At 52.4% G+C, this 17,790-nt stretch overlaps 1 protein-coding gene across 2 annotated transcripts in view; it reads left to right on the top strand.

Moving 5' to 3' along the window:
- The window catches only part of RIN3 (Ras and Rab interactor 3), a 120,751-nt gene that overhangs the window by 45,410 nt on the left and 57,551 nt on the right, over positions 1-17,790 (top strand). For both annotated transcript variants that reach the window (XM_080808129.1, XM_080808130.1), the window contains exon 3: positions 6,089-6,206. In XM_080808129.1, coding sequence (XP_080664255.1) covers positions 6,089-6,206 — 118 coding nt within the window. The remainder of the gene's footprint in view (positions 1-6,088; positions 6,207-17,790) is intronic.

Here is a 17,790-nt window from a genome sequence, read left to right as displayed (position 1 = left end):
CCCCTAACTGCAAGGGCGGGAGGCTGGGAAAGGGGGTGGTGAATGGCAAAAAGGAGCAGAATAGCCATGATTGGCTTTTGACCAGCTCCTCCTGAGGCAGGATACGTTGCATCCAGATCGGAATTGGGGTCAGTTGTCAAGAAAGGGAAAAGCCTCGTTGTCGGAGAGCTAACGGATAGCGACTGTCCCTGGCAGAAACTGTTAACGATCCCATTTTCCAGAGGAAGAAGCAGCCCCAGAGAGACCACACAGCTCAGAGTTGCCAAGCCAAGGACTAAACTCAGAGCATCTGGCTCCAGAGCCTGTGGGCCGAAGTCGTACGTGGAAGGGCCCCAAGGCCCACGGCCCTGAGTGTTCCCCTTTCCCTCTCTTTCTGCTGCTTCTCCCCCCATACCTTTCTCATCTGTGCAATGGGTAGAACACTCCCAAGCCCAAAGTACTACAAAGTATCTGTCTAAAACCTGTAGCCTGATGCCTGGCTCAGAACTCACGCTCAGCTGACACTCAGTGGGTTGGTTGGGTTGGAGGAGGTGACCTGTAGTGGTCACACCATGACCTGAAGGTCACTGGCCTTGGGTTCTTGTCCTGGTTCTGCCACTGACAACTGATGTGGCCTCAGGAGGCCTGTTTCATCTCTGGGTCTTGGTTCCTCTGGCTGGAGAGTGGGGAACTGGGCACATCACTGGCTTTCAGACTACCCCCCCATTCCCTGAGCTCTGGGGATCCCTCCATAGCACCTTCTAAAAGGAAGAGAGGAGTGGGTACCTAAACGATGGGGCCCATGTCCATACACCCGATGGCTCTATCATTAGCTACTGTCACATAACAAATCACTTCCAACTTCAGTGGCTTAAAATAGTCACCATTTGAGTTGCTCACGATTCTGTGGGTTCGCAGTTTGGGCTGGGTTCTGTAGAGCTGCTCTGTTGCTGGTCTCACCTGGGGTCAGCCATGCAGTCGCAGTCAGCCGGCGGCTCAGCTGGGGCTGGCTGGCCTGAGGTGGGCCCACTCACTTGGCAGGTCCTTGGCGCCATCAGCTGGCTGGCCACGTGACTCCGGCAGACTCACTCTGGGGGTCCTCACGTGACATCTGTGGTCCCAGAGGGTGAGCATGGAAGCCGACCGGCCTCTTACAGCCTAGCCTCAGAACCCCACCGTGCCCTGTCCGCCACATTGTTTTGGTCAAAGCAAGCCCCAAGGCTACCCCTTCCAGGTGTGGGGAATTTTGATGTGAGAAGCTACAAGGAATTTGTGGCCGTTTTTAATCTACCACATAGGAGAACATTCTGTGAGTCCCTTTCTCCTATCTCTCCCTTTGAAAAAAAATACATAGTAATCATCTGGCTAATAATTATCAAAGGAGAGGATGCCTATAAAAATCAGCATGTGGTTTAGTGCTCAGTAAATGGGAGCAGTCTACTCTAATAAAAAAAATTGTAAGTGCTTTTTATTAAGTGCACACTTGGTGTCAGGTATGTGATGTACCCAGTCAGCAGTTCTCAGAGCAACCCTGAAAGGTGGATATTATCATTCTCATGCTCAGATGAAGGGACTGAGACCCGGAGAACTAAAGGCGGCTTGTCCGTGGGTCCACAGCTTGCATGTAGCAGAGCTGGGATTTGGGTCCCCCAGCGTCTCTCAAAAGCTAGCCGCAACAGGTGGAAAGAGAAGCAAAGGGGGCTTGAAGAATTGCACCTGGAACCCCCCAGGCTGTTGGAACAAGAGCCCTGGGTGGCCGGTGCGGCCCTTCAGCCTCCTGTGTACTCACCTGCGGCCACCATCACAGACAAACCCCCTCTACGGGATAAGCCAAGGCCAGCCCAAGGTGGAGCCCAGCGAATCCCTAGGACCTAGAAAGCCAAGGATCACTATGCATTTATTCCTCACTTTGCTGCACAGTGACACTGTGTCTGGGGTGCTGTCTGTGGCTCTTTCCCAAAAGGGACCCGTGACTAGCTGAGCAGCTAAGCCTTCCCAAAGGGGAGCACAGAACAGACTCTCTTGTTCTGAAGGACCGTGGCCCAGGCAGACCTTCTCAGTTTCCCCCTCCCTCATGGCCATCTAGGCAGGAACCATCAGAAGTCTCCTCCAGCCTCCCTCCCCATCCTGCCCCAACCCCACCCCCCCAGCTTCCCCCAGGGCCTTATCTTGGCTTTTCAGATAAGAGCCCCAGGACTTGGCCATGGTAGAAGGAAGTGCTGTGTGAGGCTTTGTGGCGGTGCAGAAAGGGTGGGTGTTGGGCATTCAGAATTGGGGACTGGTCAGAACCCAGCCTGGGGGGACTTCCCACCCCTGTCCATGCCCCTACCCCCCAATGAGTCTATGACACAGGAGAGCAATAAAGAAGCGAGGTACTCCCAGTGACACCTGGGTCTCTGTCCTGCTTCTGCGCTTCCCATCGGCATGGCGCTGGGTCTGTGTGGCCTCCCTGTGCCCTGAGTCTTCCCTTGTCAAAGACAGATGGTCAGTACCTACCTCACCGGCTGCAGTGAGGAGTGAGTGAGGCCAAATGTAAGAAAGGAGCGTGGCCAGAGCGCAGGTGAGCGGAAGCCACTGTTCCAGCCTCCTGCTCCTTACCATCTGCCGAACCACTCTCCCTCCGAGACCACTTCTGGTTCTTTTTCACAGTCAACACGAGTGACAGACCCCCAGTTTGCCACAGAGCCTGAGACTGGGAGACTGAAGACCAAAACCCAGCTGTGGGGGGAGGGGACAAACGGAGAATTAAACCTTAGGGAGCATCTGTGGAGGTCCGATTATCCAACTGGGGGCTTTCCTGTGTAACCTCCCTGACTTCCAACCTGGAGGGGCAGGGCTTTGGTTCGGTTCTGGTGTCTGCTGGGTGCTCTGGTGTCATTCTCCCCATTGACAAATCAGCACACTGAGGCTCAGGGACCCCAGAATTACCCAGGGCCACCGAGCTCATAACTGGCTGCTCAGGGCCCTCTGGGAGCCCAAGAAAAATACAGATTGTGACAGATTGACCCACCTCCCAGCCAGAGAAGTAACTGTCCAAGGGCTCCTACCTTCTTTCTTCCTCTCAGGGGCATTCAAGGGTGGAGCACAGGGCCGATGTGTCAGCAGTGAAGAAATCTAGAAACGAGTACGTGCTGGGTAAGAAAGAGCTAATTAGTTCATAGGGCAGGGTCAAGGAGGTCCCCCGTGGAGGCCAGCAACCATGCTTGGTCATCGCAGTCAACTGAGAGAGGGATCCGTGGGGGTCAAAATAGTCAAGGAAGAAGGCCAGGCCAGTAGAGTAAGAAAGAAATCTATGTTGGACTGTGGCCCTGGCCCTTTGAGAGTCTCTCTCTTTTTCTCACTCTCTGACAAGGAGTCCATCCTTCTCATAGGCATGAAAAGGATGCTTTCTCATCTTCTGTTTTATTTTGGAAAAATAAAAATACTTAGTGGCATTTGCACTCATGGGTCGTGACCCACAGTTTGAGAAACACAGGCCCTCCTTCCTGACACTCAAGGTCAGAGAGAGGCCGCTCTGCCCGTGCGTGGCCTCTGAATGAGGGACCCACCTGGGCAGGTGTCCCCACACACGGGTACCACATTGTAAAGCGTGTGCTTTCCCTGCACAGACAGAAACCCTCCCCAGTTCGGTTTCAGTTTGGGGCACCAGCCTCATCTCCCACCCGGGCTCAGCATCAAGGGTCCAGGTTTGCACTGCTAGCCTTCCTGGGGGTGCTGCTAGCTCCAGCTCGGGCCTCCCTTCCCTGTTCCCAGAGTTCACTCATTCCATATGCACTGCGCACACACACTCACTCATTCACTATGCTATGACAACAATTCTCCGACTCCAGCAGGGTGTCCCCCAATTCATCCCCATTCTGACACTACCCAGAGGGAGTGCAGGCCCCAGAAGTTAAAGGTCAGGGTCCCCAATAAGGCTGCCCTGACTTCAGGGGCCAGACAGAAGGGCGGTTTCCAGGCTCCCCACACTCACATTTCTAACTCAGCTGCAAACACAACCCCCCTTCAGGGTTGACAATTTATGAGAATAACTCTGGGAACTTCCTGAAAGCACTATTTCTGCTGACCCTTTTATTCTAAAGGACCCAACTCAAGAGCAGCCAGTGTCAGGGACAAAGAGGGGTGGGGTCTGCAGTGGACAGGGACACACAGAGCCCCCATACCCTCCCCTGGGGGAATCCAGGCATATCTGCATGTTCACCAACCAGGAAGCTCCAATGGCTTCTGCCGGATTTTATCTCCTAGACCCCACGGACTAACTTGGTAGTCCTCTCAGTTCCAGCTCCTCTCCGCACCAGAGGAGGTTTGAAGTAGGGATGGCTTTTCTGTGGCCACCCCCTCCTTTGACACCGGAGCCGGGGGGGGGGGGGGTGGGGGGGGTGGGGGGGGGTGGCGGTGGCCCACCGTGAGTCACCTGTTAGTGTGAACTCAGGTCTGGTCAAAAGCAGCTCATTATGAATAATAAAAGATACTTATCGCTCAGGAAATTCCAAGGGTTTTTGAAGCTCTATGCCAGGAACCAGGGACAAAGACCAGATCTACTTTTAAATGACACTCACCCACCCCACCCCCCACCCCCAGCGGAGACTTGACCTGAGGTTTCTTCACACAACTGCTGGTTCCTACCTGCCTTGGGGGGCAGAAGACAGCTTGACCTTGGACCTCTGAAGGAGAGGCCAGGTGACCTCTTTTCTTTGAAGGGCAGCCTGTTCCTGGGGTCAGATCAGGTTCAGGGGAAAGCATCAGTTCAGGGATGCCTTTGTTCCAGGTAGGGCGAGGCTGCGCAGGGGCGTCAGGTGGCCTCCCTTTGTGCAGGGGCGACTAGAGACGAGCTGGCCTCCAGCTGGGGCCCCTAGGGAGGACCGCCTTCCAGGCTGGGGCACATTTGCAGGCAGCATCCCACATGCACTTCTACCCCCAGAAGCCTCCCTCCCTCCCCCCCACTCCATCCACTCCAGGTTCTCATGCTCTCTCCATCCTGCCCTGCTCCAGGAGAGGGGCTATAAACTTTCAGCCACAGTCCAGTGACTCGTGAGCTTATGGTGTCACTGCTCCCAAAGGGACGTAGTCTCTCTGGGTCAGGTCCAGGGGTACAAGGGTGGTAGAGTGCCTAGAATCCGAGGGGAAGGACCTGAGCTCAAATCCCAGCTCTAGTACTTACGATCCTAGTAGTCTTGGGCATGGCTTGCCTCTCTTTACCTCAGTTTCCCCATCTATAAAATGGGGATAATAATTCCACACCCCCCCTCCCCGTAGCTTTAATAAAAGAACTAAGTGAGATCATGGAATCTAATCACCTGGGGTTAAGGCTCGAGGCAAACTAGTCAGGCAGTGTGTGTTAGCTGCTGCTAATAAATAATATTATGTTATATTAACAATTATAATAACACAGCAACAGGATAATAATAGTCACCAATAACAAGAGCAGAGAATTTGGAGCACACGAACGGGGTGGAAGACAGTGTGCCTTGGTGGGGAAAGGGAAGAAGCACCATCTTAAAGGTTCTCCAGAGCCTCTCACAGCTGGGGCCATGTCCACGGGGATGACCCCGTGGCTCCCCAGCCTTCTTCCCTCAGCACCTTTGGCCAGACTCCCAATTTCCCGGGCTCCAGCCCAGGCACTTGGGGCCTGAGTGGGAGAGGCTTAGGGCCCAGGGTGGGGACGACAATGAGGAGAGCATTCATGCTGGGGTGTGAGTTCAAAATCAACATGACTCCCTGTGCCCTAGAGCTTTTCTAAGTGTGGGTGCAGGGCCACTGCCCTTATCAGAATCACCTGATTCTGGGCCCCAGTGCTGGGGCACGGGAACCCACATGTGTAACACTCCCACCGAATCTGCATCTACAACACAGAATTCTTTGGGAAGCATCGATTTAGTCGGATCCCCTCTGTGGACGTACGAGAAATGGAGACTCGGGAGCCAGGGGACCCGGGCCAGGTAACACTTGGCTCTGAGGGCAGAATCCCCAGTTCTGTAAGGGGTGCTTGGCTCCCCCAGCCTGCCTCCTTGTTTCTGGAACATTCTGGATGACTTCCATCCCACTGTTGTCCTCCTGACCATCACCCAAATCTTTGCTTCATGGAGCTCCCCCACTTCTTCCGTTGCAGACGTTCCTGGTCCGTCGGGACAGCAGCTTGAAGCACCTGGTGCTCTGTGTCCACTTCCCTTCCCTGAAAGAGGGCTCGTCTGAGGTGCTCGAATACACCGTTAAAGAAGAAAAATCGAGTAAGTACCTGTCTTCCTGTGCTGGCCCCGACCACCCAGCAAGACAGCAGAAGATGCTACCCACATAACCACAGACCCCCACCACCTGCCCCCCAGCAGGCCAGAGGGCTTTAAAATTAGAAGAAGGGGGAAGCTTTCAGGCCCGGAAGTTATGTGGCCCGGTTTGTTGTGGACTCAGTTATTGGCTCAAGTCAGCACGCCGTTCCGTGCACGCGTGTCACGGCATGGTGGCTTTGCTTCCTCGTGCACTTTCTTCATCTCAGCTCCGGCTGGAGAAAAGGAAGAAAAGGAGAGGAACTGTCTGGGCCCTGGTCCTAGAGACAGTGCAGCACACGCGCAAACCAGGATTTCAGACGAGTCACTCAGCCGCCCTACGCCTGTCTTCTCATCCGTCAAATGCACATGATAGTCACTGTCTTGCCTGAGTCCCAGGGCCTCTATGAGGGCCCAGGGGGCACACACTTTGGAAGCCAGAAATCCCATGTGTGCACCGGGCTGCCACGAGCAGGCCTGGGCCCCCGTGGGAAGATGTTTTGGAGGCCTTTGATCAGGGGCAGGTTTGTATGGATACACAGTGAAAGGGTCCAGGCCTCTTATGGGTGTTTAAGTATGAAGCTCTAAAAGCCTAAAAGTTAGAAGAATCTCTAGAACATTCCAGGCACCAGCTTAGGTCCTCTTATAAATCCATGTGGCTGTGGGAACCTTTTTACCTTTAGTTAGAAGCAGAGTGAAAAGAGTTAAAGAAGACAATAAAATACACATTAGGTATCTCGTAAATATTATATAGCCATATAACATACATATAATAAATACTTTAGAGATGTTTGTTAAATATTTTGGATTAGTTGTTTCTCAAGAAGCACTTGGCCGAGCCCCGGGAGGATACACAGTTGAGTAAGCCCCGGCCTCAAGGATCTCCCAGTCTAGCGGGGGTGGGGAATGTGATGGGGTGGAAGAGACATGGATGTCACTACTTGCTGTGTGGTGTGACAAGTGTGACTACAGAAGGACCCCTGGCTCAGGGACATGGGATGCCAACCACCGTGGGAAGGATTCCAGGAGGGCCTCAAAGAGGAGAGAATGCAGGCTGGGTCCCGCAGGGTGACCAGTGGGTGTTTGTTCAGTGAAAAGTGAATCTTCCAGCTCCAGAGGTGGATGAGAAAGTGAAAGCAGAAACAAGTTACTTTTCTTGCTATAAGGGGGCCTTTTCCATAGAGACCCGGATTCAATGTGTGTTCAGCACAGGGTTATTGAGTGTCTCCTCTATGTCAGGAGCTGCTCTACCGTTGGGGACACAGCAGGGGGTGAAACACAGCCCCTGCCCCTCTGAGCCCACATTCAGGTGGAAGGAGGAGACAGTAAACAAGTAACCATACAGGGTGACTTTGAGCTGAAGAGTCATGCTGTGCAAAACATGGAAGTGGGAAGATTAGCTAGTTGCCACAATAACAAAAAGTGTCATGACTTAAGCCCAGAAGAGCCTCGTGTGCTGCTCCTGGGCAAGATTCCTCATCAGTAGGGAGGACTCTTTCAGGAACCCCCTGACAAAGGCTCTGCGGCTAGGGCAGGTGGACTCCCTAGTTCCTAGGGTGGACTCCAGCCAACAGGAAGTGGGAAGCTTGTGGGCGGGTCTTAACCGAGGTCTTGTCCAGGAAGTAGGTGTGTCACCTAGGCTTGTATTCCATTGGCTAGAACTCGGTCATATGATCACACCCAGCTGCAAGGGATTCTGGGAAATGTGATCCAGGCTTGTGTGCACAAGGAGAGGGTTTGGATCCTGGTGAACTGTTAGGAGTCTGTAAGGGGTAGAGTGTGTGGGGTTGTTACTTTAGCCAGCAAATCCCAGTGACCCTTGTCCTGCAGTGTCCTGCAGGGAAGAAAGTATAAGGATCTCAAAGAGGAAGAAGGGTCATAGTTTTCCCAAACCAATACACAGCACCCTCTAATGACTGCAGAGGGGTGAGGTTGTTGGGGATACCTACTGCTCTCCAAGAACGTGGGCCTTTTCTCAGACGTTCTCAGCAGCTGCCTGAGGGTGTACAGACCCCCAGGCATAAGTTTGGCCATCAGCCGGGTTCAAAGACCTGCCACCCAGACCCTAGTTACCTACAGTCCTTTTAGAAACCCAAGGGCCAGTCATGCCCTTGAATTTCAACCCTAGCCTCGCATCTAGCTGAAAGTGGGCAGTGGTGATGTGCTGCACGCATCCACAGGTGTTCTAGAAGTGCAAGGAGGGAGCTTCATTCAAGGGCAGGCTGGTAGGGGAGGCTTCTCAGAGAAGGGAACCAAGCTGGACTGACAGAATGTCTGGAAGATGCACTTTTCTCCTTTCCCTGCTCTTCTTTCCCACCTCCCTGCCCTAGACTCCAGGGTAATCACTTCTAGGTCTTTCCAACCCAAATACATCCCCTGGCCTTTTGGGACTTGGTGAGGAAGGATGTGCAGGTCCTATCCAGTGGAACCAGAATTCCCTGTTTGGTGGCAGTGTCTCATTTCCAATTAGGAGCCCAGGAGACAAACCAGGGCACCCGGTCATAGAGGCAGGTTACATCCTGGTGCATATCTTCCTCCTGGAACCATGTGGTAGAATCTCATTTCCCACTTTTTTTTTTCAATTCCCACTTTTAAATATTTGTTTGTTCGTTTATATTTTAAAGATTTCTATTTATTTATTTGAGAGAGAGAGCACAAGCTGGGTGAGGGGCAGAAGGAGAGAAGCAGGCTCCCCGCTGAGCAGAGAGCCCGATGCAGGATGCGATCCCAGGACCCTGAGATAATGACCTGAGCCGAAGGCAGACACTTAACCCGCTGAGCCACCCAGGCGCCCCTCCCAGTTTTCAACTTTTTAAACATTTCAGTGCTCAACTTGCTGAAAAGACCATCAAAACAAACCAAAACAGCATTCCTTCATGGAGTGTAACTCTTCTAATCATGATTCATATCCATTCACTGTGACTACCAGATGCCATCTATAAGTTTGTATGTATCTTTATATTATTCCACTGCTCCCCAGCCTCAGACCCCTGAACCCAGACAACATCAAGAAAGTACCGGGTAATACGTTTCTTTGCCTCAGTGATTCACTACTCTGACCTTTTTATTCTCTCTTCCTCATTCCGTACCTGCCTCCTTAACATGGTGACTGAGCACAGACTGTGGAAGCCACATGGCCTGTGTTCAAAGCCCAGATCTGCCTTTTCCTACCTCTCCAGGCCTTGCTTAACTTCTCCAGGACTCTGTAATAGGGAGAATAATGGTGTCTCTCCCTTAGGGTGCTTGAAGGGGTTAGTGTGTCTAAAATACGTAGGACAGGGATGCCTGCGTGGCTCAGTCAGTGAAGTGTCTGCCTTCAGGTCAGGTCATGATCCCAGGATCCTGGAATGAGCCCCGTGTCAGGCTCCCTACTCAGTTGGGAGTCTGCTTGTCCTTTTCCTTCGGCTGCCACCCCCTGCTCATGCCTTTGCTCTCACTCTCTGTCTCTCTCGATCTCAAAAAAATAAATAAAATCTTTTTTAAAAAAGTAAAGTACTTAGGACAGTACCTGGAGCACAATGGAGGGTTATAATCCTGTTTGTTTATTATTATTACTATTATTTTTATTATAACTATTATTAATCCTTCTGCAAGATGAAGCCAAAGGGAAGAGTGGAATGAGCCCACACAGAGGGTTCCGGACTCTGGGTAAATCCCGTCCGCTGTGTGCACCCGATTTGTAATCCCTTATGGGAGGAGGGAGCCGCCAGCCTTCCGAGTCCCCCTGTGGCTGTGGTGGCCACAGTGGGGTCAGCCTGAGAGGAAGTGGGCAAGGGGAAGGGCCAGGCCTGGAAGTGGGGCCTTTCTTTGGGATTCCCCACACGCTCAGGCGAAGGAGGGAGACGAGGGGATCCCCCACGGGTGGTCAGCCTCATCTGCAGCCCCGCTCTGTTTGCTTTCAGCAAGAACGGCTCTTTTCAGCCGCCTCTGTGCTTCTGTGTGCTTGGATGGTCCTCTGGTTCCTTGTTAAGAGTTTCAAAACACCAGATCGCTAGATGGGGCTAGTGGTGTTGTGGGGACCCAAAGCCCTGAACTGCAGGGCTGTCCTCTGTTCAAACTGGGGACTGCAGGGCGGGACAGCTACCCCTTTGAATGAGTGTCACCGGCTGCTATGTTGTCCGCCCTCCTCTTGCTGCACGGAGGGGAGAAGAAGGGCTTGCAGGGTCTGGGTAGCCACTTAGCTTCACAGGGACCCGAAGAGGCCCTGGGGCAGGGGACCCAGGGGACAAAGGAGCAGGACACAGGATGGATGGAGTCTAGGCCAGCTGCCCTTTTATGGCCAAAGTTAACTACCCAGCACAGGGACGCAAGCTACTTTTTCATTCATCTGCACCCTTGAAGATGGTGACATTGACATATTCACGTTGTGGGGTTTATTCCTGCTGGCTGCTAAAAAAGGAGAGAAAGAAAACCAGTTGTCCCCATCTTCAGAAGGGGAACCATCAGACAGTGATGCCCGGTGTGGTCTGGCCCCTACGGAAAGCAGCGCCTGGCTCTCGGCCCCACCGTCCTCCCTGCCTACTCCTTACCACCCCGGCTGACCCCCTGGCTTTAGAAAGGCCAGCTTGCCGAGCTCAGTTAGGCTTTCTTGTTGCCCTGAGCACCTCCCCTAGTCTGAGGTCTGTGGTTTTAGGCTAAGCAGTCAAAGCTAATAGACCCACTTGTGATTAGGAATAGAGCCCACCTTGTGGGTCAGTGTGGCGGATGCCATGCTGATTGGCCCTGGTGGTTCTCACCACTGGCCTGGAGGAGCTTTTACGCCAAGGAGGAAAGACGTTCTAGATGAGTTCTCCTGGGCAGTGGAGATCTGTGTGGATGGGCAGGTCACAGCGCCATCCAGAATGCCTTTGAGGTCCACACATGGGTTCGCATTGCTGCTGCTGGGTCTGACCCTTTCTTCTTGACCATTATCCTAGGAAGAGGCTTAGCCTGTATTTGGACCACAGCTTATTCATTAAGTCTGTAAAGAGGTAAGGCGCAGTTATTACTAATCTCGAGGTCGGAGTGGACAGGGCAAGCTGTTGCTATTTTATTAGGGAGGCAGTGCTGGGTTTGGGTGGGTCTTAACACGCTGGTCAAAGCAGACCTCTTTTGAGAGCATGTGCTTTGTCTGGGAGGGCAGAGAGTTCTACAGCGTTCTTCTGTCTCTGTCACCTTGTGACATCAGGCAAGCGACTTATCTGCGTGTCAGTTTCTTTGTGTGCAAGGTGGGACCATCTGCGGCACCGCTGTTGGAAGAAAGAGAAGCGAATATGTGCGGGGACGGGACAATGTTGCCTGGCGCGGGGGAAGCCACTCAGCAGCATCGTGACTGTGTTATCATGATTGAGCATAAGAAATATATGTTTGGGGCCGCCTGGGTGGCTCAGTGGGTTAAAGCCTCTGCCTTCAGCTCAGGTCATGATCTCAGGGTCCTGGGATCGAGCCCCACATGGGGCTCTCTGCTCAGCAGGGAGCCTGCTTCCCTTCCTCTCTCTCTGCCTGCCTCTCTCCTTACTTGTGATCTCTGTCAGTCAAATAAATAAATTAAAAAAAAAAAGAAATATATGTTTGGTTTCCATTCCAGTTGTGGGTGCAGAGCTCCCCAAATCCTTGGAATGTCCTACCCGTTAGGAGCAGTAAAGGTGTCTTAATAACTCATAACAAGCCCTTTTTCAACCACACCAGTGTTTGTGGGGTGAGGGCTGGTTGCCAGGGGAACCAACCACACAATGGGAGGTTTGGACCTTTTGGCCCCACACCCTGGCCTCCAGGGAGCAGGGAGGGGCTGGAGGGGGACTCAGTCACCAAGGCTGATGATGTCATCAGTCATACCCACGTGCTGAAGCCTCCACGAAAACCCAAAGACGGGGTCCAGAGAACTTTTGGGTTGGTAAGCATGTCGAGGTTGAGGGAGGGTGGGGTGCTCACAGAGGGTGGGGAAGCTCCCCCACCTCCTTCCACATCCCCTGCCCCGGGCAACCCCTTCCATCCGGCTGTTCCTGACTTACATCATTTTATAAGGAACTGGTGATCTGGTAAGGTAAGGCATTTCTCTGGATGCTGTGAATTGCTCTAGAAAACTAATTGAGGCCAAGAAGGGAGTCATCGGAACACCCCATCTCTCCGTGTCCGGTGGCCGGGACAGGTGATCACCGGAGCTACAGTTGACATCCACAGGGGCAGGGCAGGAGGCGCACCTGGGTGGACCAAGCCCTTAAGTCATGGGATCTGACACTACCTCCAGGTGGACAGTGCCAGGATGGAGGTGAATTGTAGGTCACCCAGCTAGTGGAGGAGAATTGCTTGGTGTTGTGGGGAGAAAAGACACATTGGGACCAACCTCAAAATTGGAATAACTTCCTAACACCATCGTGTTGCCTCCTGGACAGAATGGGGCTGTTTCTGGGGAAAAGCTATCACCGCATCGCTGAGGAAGAAGCACTCGGGGATGACCAGCAGTTATAATTCGCTATGGGGATTGAGTAACACCAACTTAATCCACAGAACCATTGTTTTCTGCAATGCCTTGCCCCCGCTCCCGGAGAACTCCACTAACAAGCTGATTCATCTTGTTGAGCAGTGGTTGTTGCCCAGGGAGGTTTGAGCTACGAGCTAACCACAGTTTGTTTCTTTCTGGTTTCAGTCATTCCCTTTTTGGCCTCCAGAGTTGGGGTTGGCCCAGGGGAAAAAAAAAATACACCATCGGATAATTTAACTCCGAGAACTTTATTGTAAAACTCTGGTGAATTTCATTTCTTTTCTTTTCTCTTTTCTTTCTTTTTCTTACTTTCTTTCTATGCATTTTTTAAAAATTTAATTCCAGTATAGTCCACATACGGTGTTATATTAGCTTCAGTGTACAATATGGTGATTCAGCAATTCTGTGCATGACTTCTCATCACGGCAACTGGGCTCCTCGTCCCCTCCCCCACCCCAGTGTATTTTGAATCATGGTGGTACGTGTGGTTTTTAGCCTCCCTTTATTTATTTAAACAGTTTATTATGAGCTTTCTCTGAGTTATTAAACATTTTTATAACATTGCAACCAACTGAATATGTGCCTAATGGTCCCGAAGGAAGACGCTTACGATGGGCTCTGTGAGACATGGCCCCTGACGTTGGATCCGTAAGGGCAGGCAGACAGACAAACACACACCCCTCACCAGGAGTGCAGGCCAGACCGTCATAAGTGCTAAATGTTAAGTGTGTACTTTGGGGGCAGCAGAGTGGATGACTTTTGACGGAAGGAGGTCATCCAGGCCGTGGAGGTGGGGAAATCACTGAGAACGAGAAACTGGAGACAAGGCCTGTTCAGCAGAAGCCATAGCCCACGTCGGGCTCAGGGGCAGGAAGGAGGATCGGGAAAGGGGGAGCTGTGTTGGGGGTGAGGCGGTGGGAAGCGAGATCAAAGATGAGGCTGGGAAGGTGGGATTCAGCCGGGTCACCAAGGACCTTGACAGCCACCCCCAGGAGTCAGGGACCTCGTTTGCAGTGTCCAGGGAAGGCCTGAACAGACTTGGAGCGGGAGGTGCGTGGACGAGGCTGGTGCCTTTGAAGGGAGCGTGTGGGTGAGGGATGGGACCCTGCACCCTCCCAGGAACAGCACAGAGCAGGAGAAGGAAGGGCATGAGAGACCTACCTGAGGGAAGGACCTCGTTGGTGGTGGGGGATCTGGGACAGGCCAGCGAGGCCAAGGAAAGGGGAAGCGGGGAGGCCTTTCCAGTAGGTGACGCTTCCTGGGGAGCTGGGGTGCTGTACCCCTTCTCTGGGACGCGGGAACCCAGGGACTGCCAGGAGTTTGTTTTGCCCTGAGCAAGTGGGACACAGGGGGAAGTTTTACAGAGATGGAAGAAAGATCTAGAACACAGGGCATTGGGGGTAGGAGAAGGGGAAGAGGAGGGAAATGGGTTTGTGGGGGTGAGGGTTTCATGCCAGCATCAGGCCTGAGCGGGTGGCCTGTGTGTACAGGGAGCCTCACTTGCAACCACAAATGGAGTGAATTATGCCTCCATTCCAACAGTGAAAATTGTTACGAGGAACAGACAAAACATATATGAACATACCTGATGCCAGGCAGGAAGGCAAGAGGGACCCTCCACCCACCCACCCACCCACCCACTCGTGTGTATGAAGCTACCGTCTATGGAGGGTCATCCTAAGACCAGATTCTGCTCTTTTTCTTTTTAAGATTTTATTTATTTGAGAGACAGAGTAAGCGAGAGAGAGAGCACAAGCAGGGGGAGAGGGAGAGTTAGAAGTAGGGAGCCCGATGCAGGGCTCGCTCCCAGGACCCTGGGATCATGACCTGAGCCAAAGGCAGCCACTTCCCCGGTTGAGCCACCCAGGAACCCCAGATTCTGCTCTTAAAAGGATCACTGGGGAAGCAGAGCAGGTTGGGGCAAGAGTGGAAGAAACAAAGCGAAGTACTTTTGCAAGTGCTCCGTGGCTCTCCTGGTCACCCTGGATGGAGGCTTGGCTTGCTCTGGGAGATTTAGCCCACATTCAGGACCTCTAAGGAGATGTTCTTACAGGCTTTGGGGTTTTCTCCTGAAAGAGAAAGCCAGTCGCTACCTCTGAATACCTCTGGAGCCCCTCCCAGATTTGCTTTGCTCTGAAAGTTTCCAGGCGGCTTCACCCCTAGGAAGAAGGAGTGGCTGGCTAGAGGGCCAGGGTGAGCTTGTGCCAAGCCACGGGTAGGTGTCATTGAACTGGGTTCAAATCTGGCTCTGCCAGTAACTGGCTGTGTGACCTTAGGCAAGTCACTCAGCATCTCTGGGACTCCTAAGAGAAGGGACCCCTGACCTCACCTGGCCAGAGATGGATACAAACTGCCTTGGAAGGGCAGAGCCCCACACAGAGAGAAGGTGCTGTTCTTTGTTTGCCTGACCCCAGACGTCCTGAGCTCCTGGATTATAAAGCCTGGCCACGGGCTGAGAAAGATGCGTGCCACTCAGTGTCCAAGCAGCCGGGCTGGCCTCTTGGAAGGCCACGTTATTACGCCTGTGCCACCAACTTCTTCTTTCTACCCAGACTATTTAAGGAAGAAGTCAGAGGTGGGACCTTCTGGAAAGTTCTGTAGAAGTGGACTGGTGTCTTCTGAGGCTCTTTGTGTCCATCTCCCTTTATCTGTCGAGAATCAATGAATAATAGTTTACACTGCTTTTACCAGCAGTCCTGATCCTATGGCATATGTTTTGTTGTGCTTATCGCTTGTCTTGGTCTTGGTTTTCACAGTGGAAATTTTTAAGGAACTTGCCTCAGCACAACTTCCCCTGCTGGAATGTTCTTGAATGTAGTCATTGTTCCCTGTGCAAGACTGCCCTGAGCAGCCCCCAGGTGAGACCCAGTTCCCCAGTAATGAGGCCCTACCCAGGAAATCTCATACAGCCGTCAGCCCCCAGTTATTAGGGATGCCGTGTGCCAGGCACTGTACCAGACTCACTGTGTGCCAGACACTGCATCAGCTTTCACAGAAGTTGTTCCTCTCAGGGGGCTCCTGGGTGGCACAGTCGGCTAAGCCTTTGATTCTTGGCATCGTGGTCTCAGGATCCTGGGATCGAGCCCTATGATGGGCTCCGTGTTCAGCATGGAGTCTGCTTGAGATTCTCTCTCTATGCCTGTGGCTCTCCATGTCAGGGGAAGTTGGAGGAGCGGGAGGGAGAGCAGACAGTCATCAAGTATACTTAGGAACTTTGGAATGACCCTTCAAATTTGAGGCCTGAGCTAAAATTTTATCCAAAGACTTCATGTTCATTGCACAGACCCAGAGCTGGACAGAAAGGGAGCAGCCAGGGAGTAGGGGGCTTCGACAAGGGCAGGTGTGCTGAGAACGGGTCCCTCTCATCCGTGGATCACCCGAGTCCCAGGTCTTTTGATGGTTTTGCCTCCTCAGGACCATCTGAGAGTGGCTTTATCTCAAAGCTGTGGCTCTGGTGACACGCGGGAGCCAGCTCATTCCAGCCCGGGAGACGGGAGCGTGCACGTCTCATCGCAACTCAGTGCTTGAAACTAGGGTGGTGGGAGCTCTTACATTACCATTTACATGGTAAATGCGGTGAAACTGAGGTTTCTTTCCCTGGGCGGGGGCTGGTCATTACGTGTTCACCAGCATGCTGTGGCTCAGTTTCCAAAACTGTAAAATGGGGATTCCAGTGCCTCCCTTACAGAACCGGGAGCTGACGTATATGCACGTGTTTTGCAAACTAAAGTGTGATGTGCGTGCCTGTGGATATAAAATGTGTATTTACGGGTAATCAGTTGTAGTGTTTACATGAAGAGCTGTATCTTTTCTTAAAAAGGTGGGTGCGTGTGTGTGTTGGATGTCTGCAGAAAGAGGAAATGCATCGGGGTTGACACTGACGGATTCCCAGAGAAACCACATGGATAGTGTGAGACCGTCAGCTGGTTACAGGATAACCTTTGAGATTGTGAGGTACTTCCTGCTGGGAGCTGGAGAGTTTCCTTCTAATAGGTGTCAGGGTCCCAAGGACCAAAGTCCCGTCGGTCATTGAGAAGACATAGTTGGGCATTTCCCATGGTTTTCTTGGCTGTAGTAGAAAGAGCCGTCAGACAGGCAGACCTGGATTTGAAGCCCATCACTCACCATCTGGTTGAACTTGGACAGGCTCCTGAACCCATGTGAGCTCCGTTCCCTCATCTGTAACATGCGGGTTAAGGGGGCACCCGGGAGAGAGGCCGGTGGGCTCGGTAGCTATGCCCTCAGTTGGTGTTGGTTCTGCTCTCTCGTGCTCCCTCACAATTTCATTTTCACGGTGCGATCTTGGGACTCCAGGTGACCCCTGGTGTGCAGAATGTGGTTCAGCAACTGGGACAAGAAACTCACTCTATGCCATCCAACCTAGAATGTTCTCCCTGCGTCTCTTCCTCTACTAAAGAGTGAGGATACAAAATACTTACTGAGAACTTGCTGGGTACAGGGAGAGACTAAGGACAGAAGACACTGGTAGAAATCACTTGTGGAGCTTTTTATATGAATTAACTCATTTAATCTGCAGATCAGCCCAAGGATAGAAACACTATCCTGCGGCAGATTCAAGATGGCGGTACTTTCTTTGACCCTCTTCCCATCAAGGGCTATAGCGCCTCCCCTTGAATCTGGGTTGGCCCGGCACTGCTTTGGCCAATGGAGTCAGGCAGGAGGGACACTCTGCCAGTTCCATGTGTAGCTTTTAAGAGAACTGGCAGCTTCTGCTTGGCCTCTGGGAATCCTGGATTGCCATGTAAGAAATCTGATGACCCTGAGACCACCATACTGGAGAGACCACCTGGAGAGACCTCCTGGAGACCATATGGAGAGAGAGCGAGGCCAGAGAGGGCCCAGCTGAGCTCAGCCTTCAGCTTCTCCTACCAAGGCACTGGGCCTGAGTGAAGGATCCTCTGGACCAGGACAGTCCCTAGGTGCCACCAAGTGACCTGGTCAGTGCCTCGAGAAGCAAAAAATCTCCCAGCTGATTTCTGCCCAAATTCCTGACCCATGAAACCATGAGCTACACAAAGAGTGTTGCTTTAAGCCACAGAATTTGCAAGCAGTTTGTTATACAACAATAGA

The sequence above is a fragment of the Martes martes genome (assembly GCF_963455335.1).
Source record: "Martes martes genome assembly, chromosome: 7".
Classification (NCBI taxonomy): domain Eukaryota; kingdom Metazoa; phylum Chordata; class Mammalia; order Carnivora; family Mustelidae; genus Martes; species Martes martes.
This window is presented reverse-complemented; position numbering and strand designations above follow the sequence as displayed.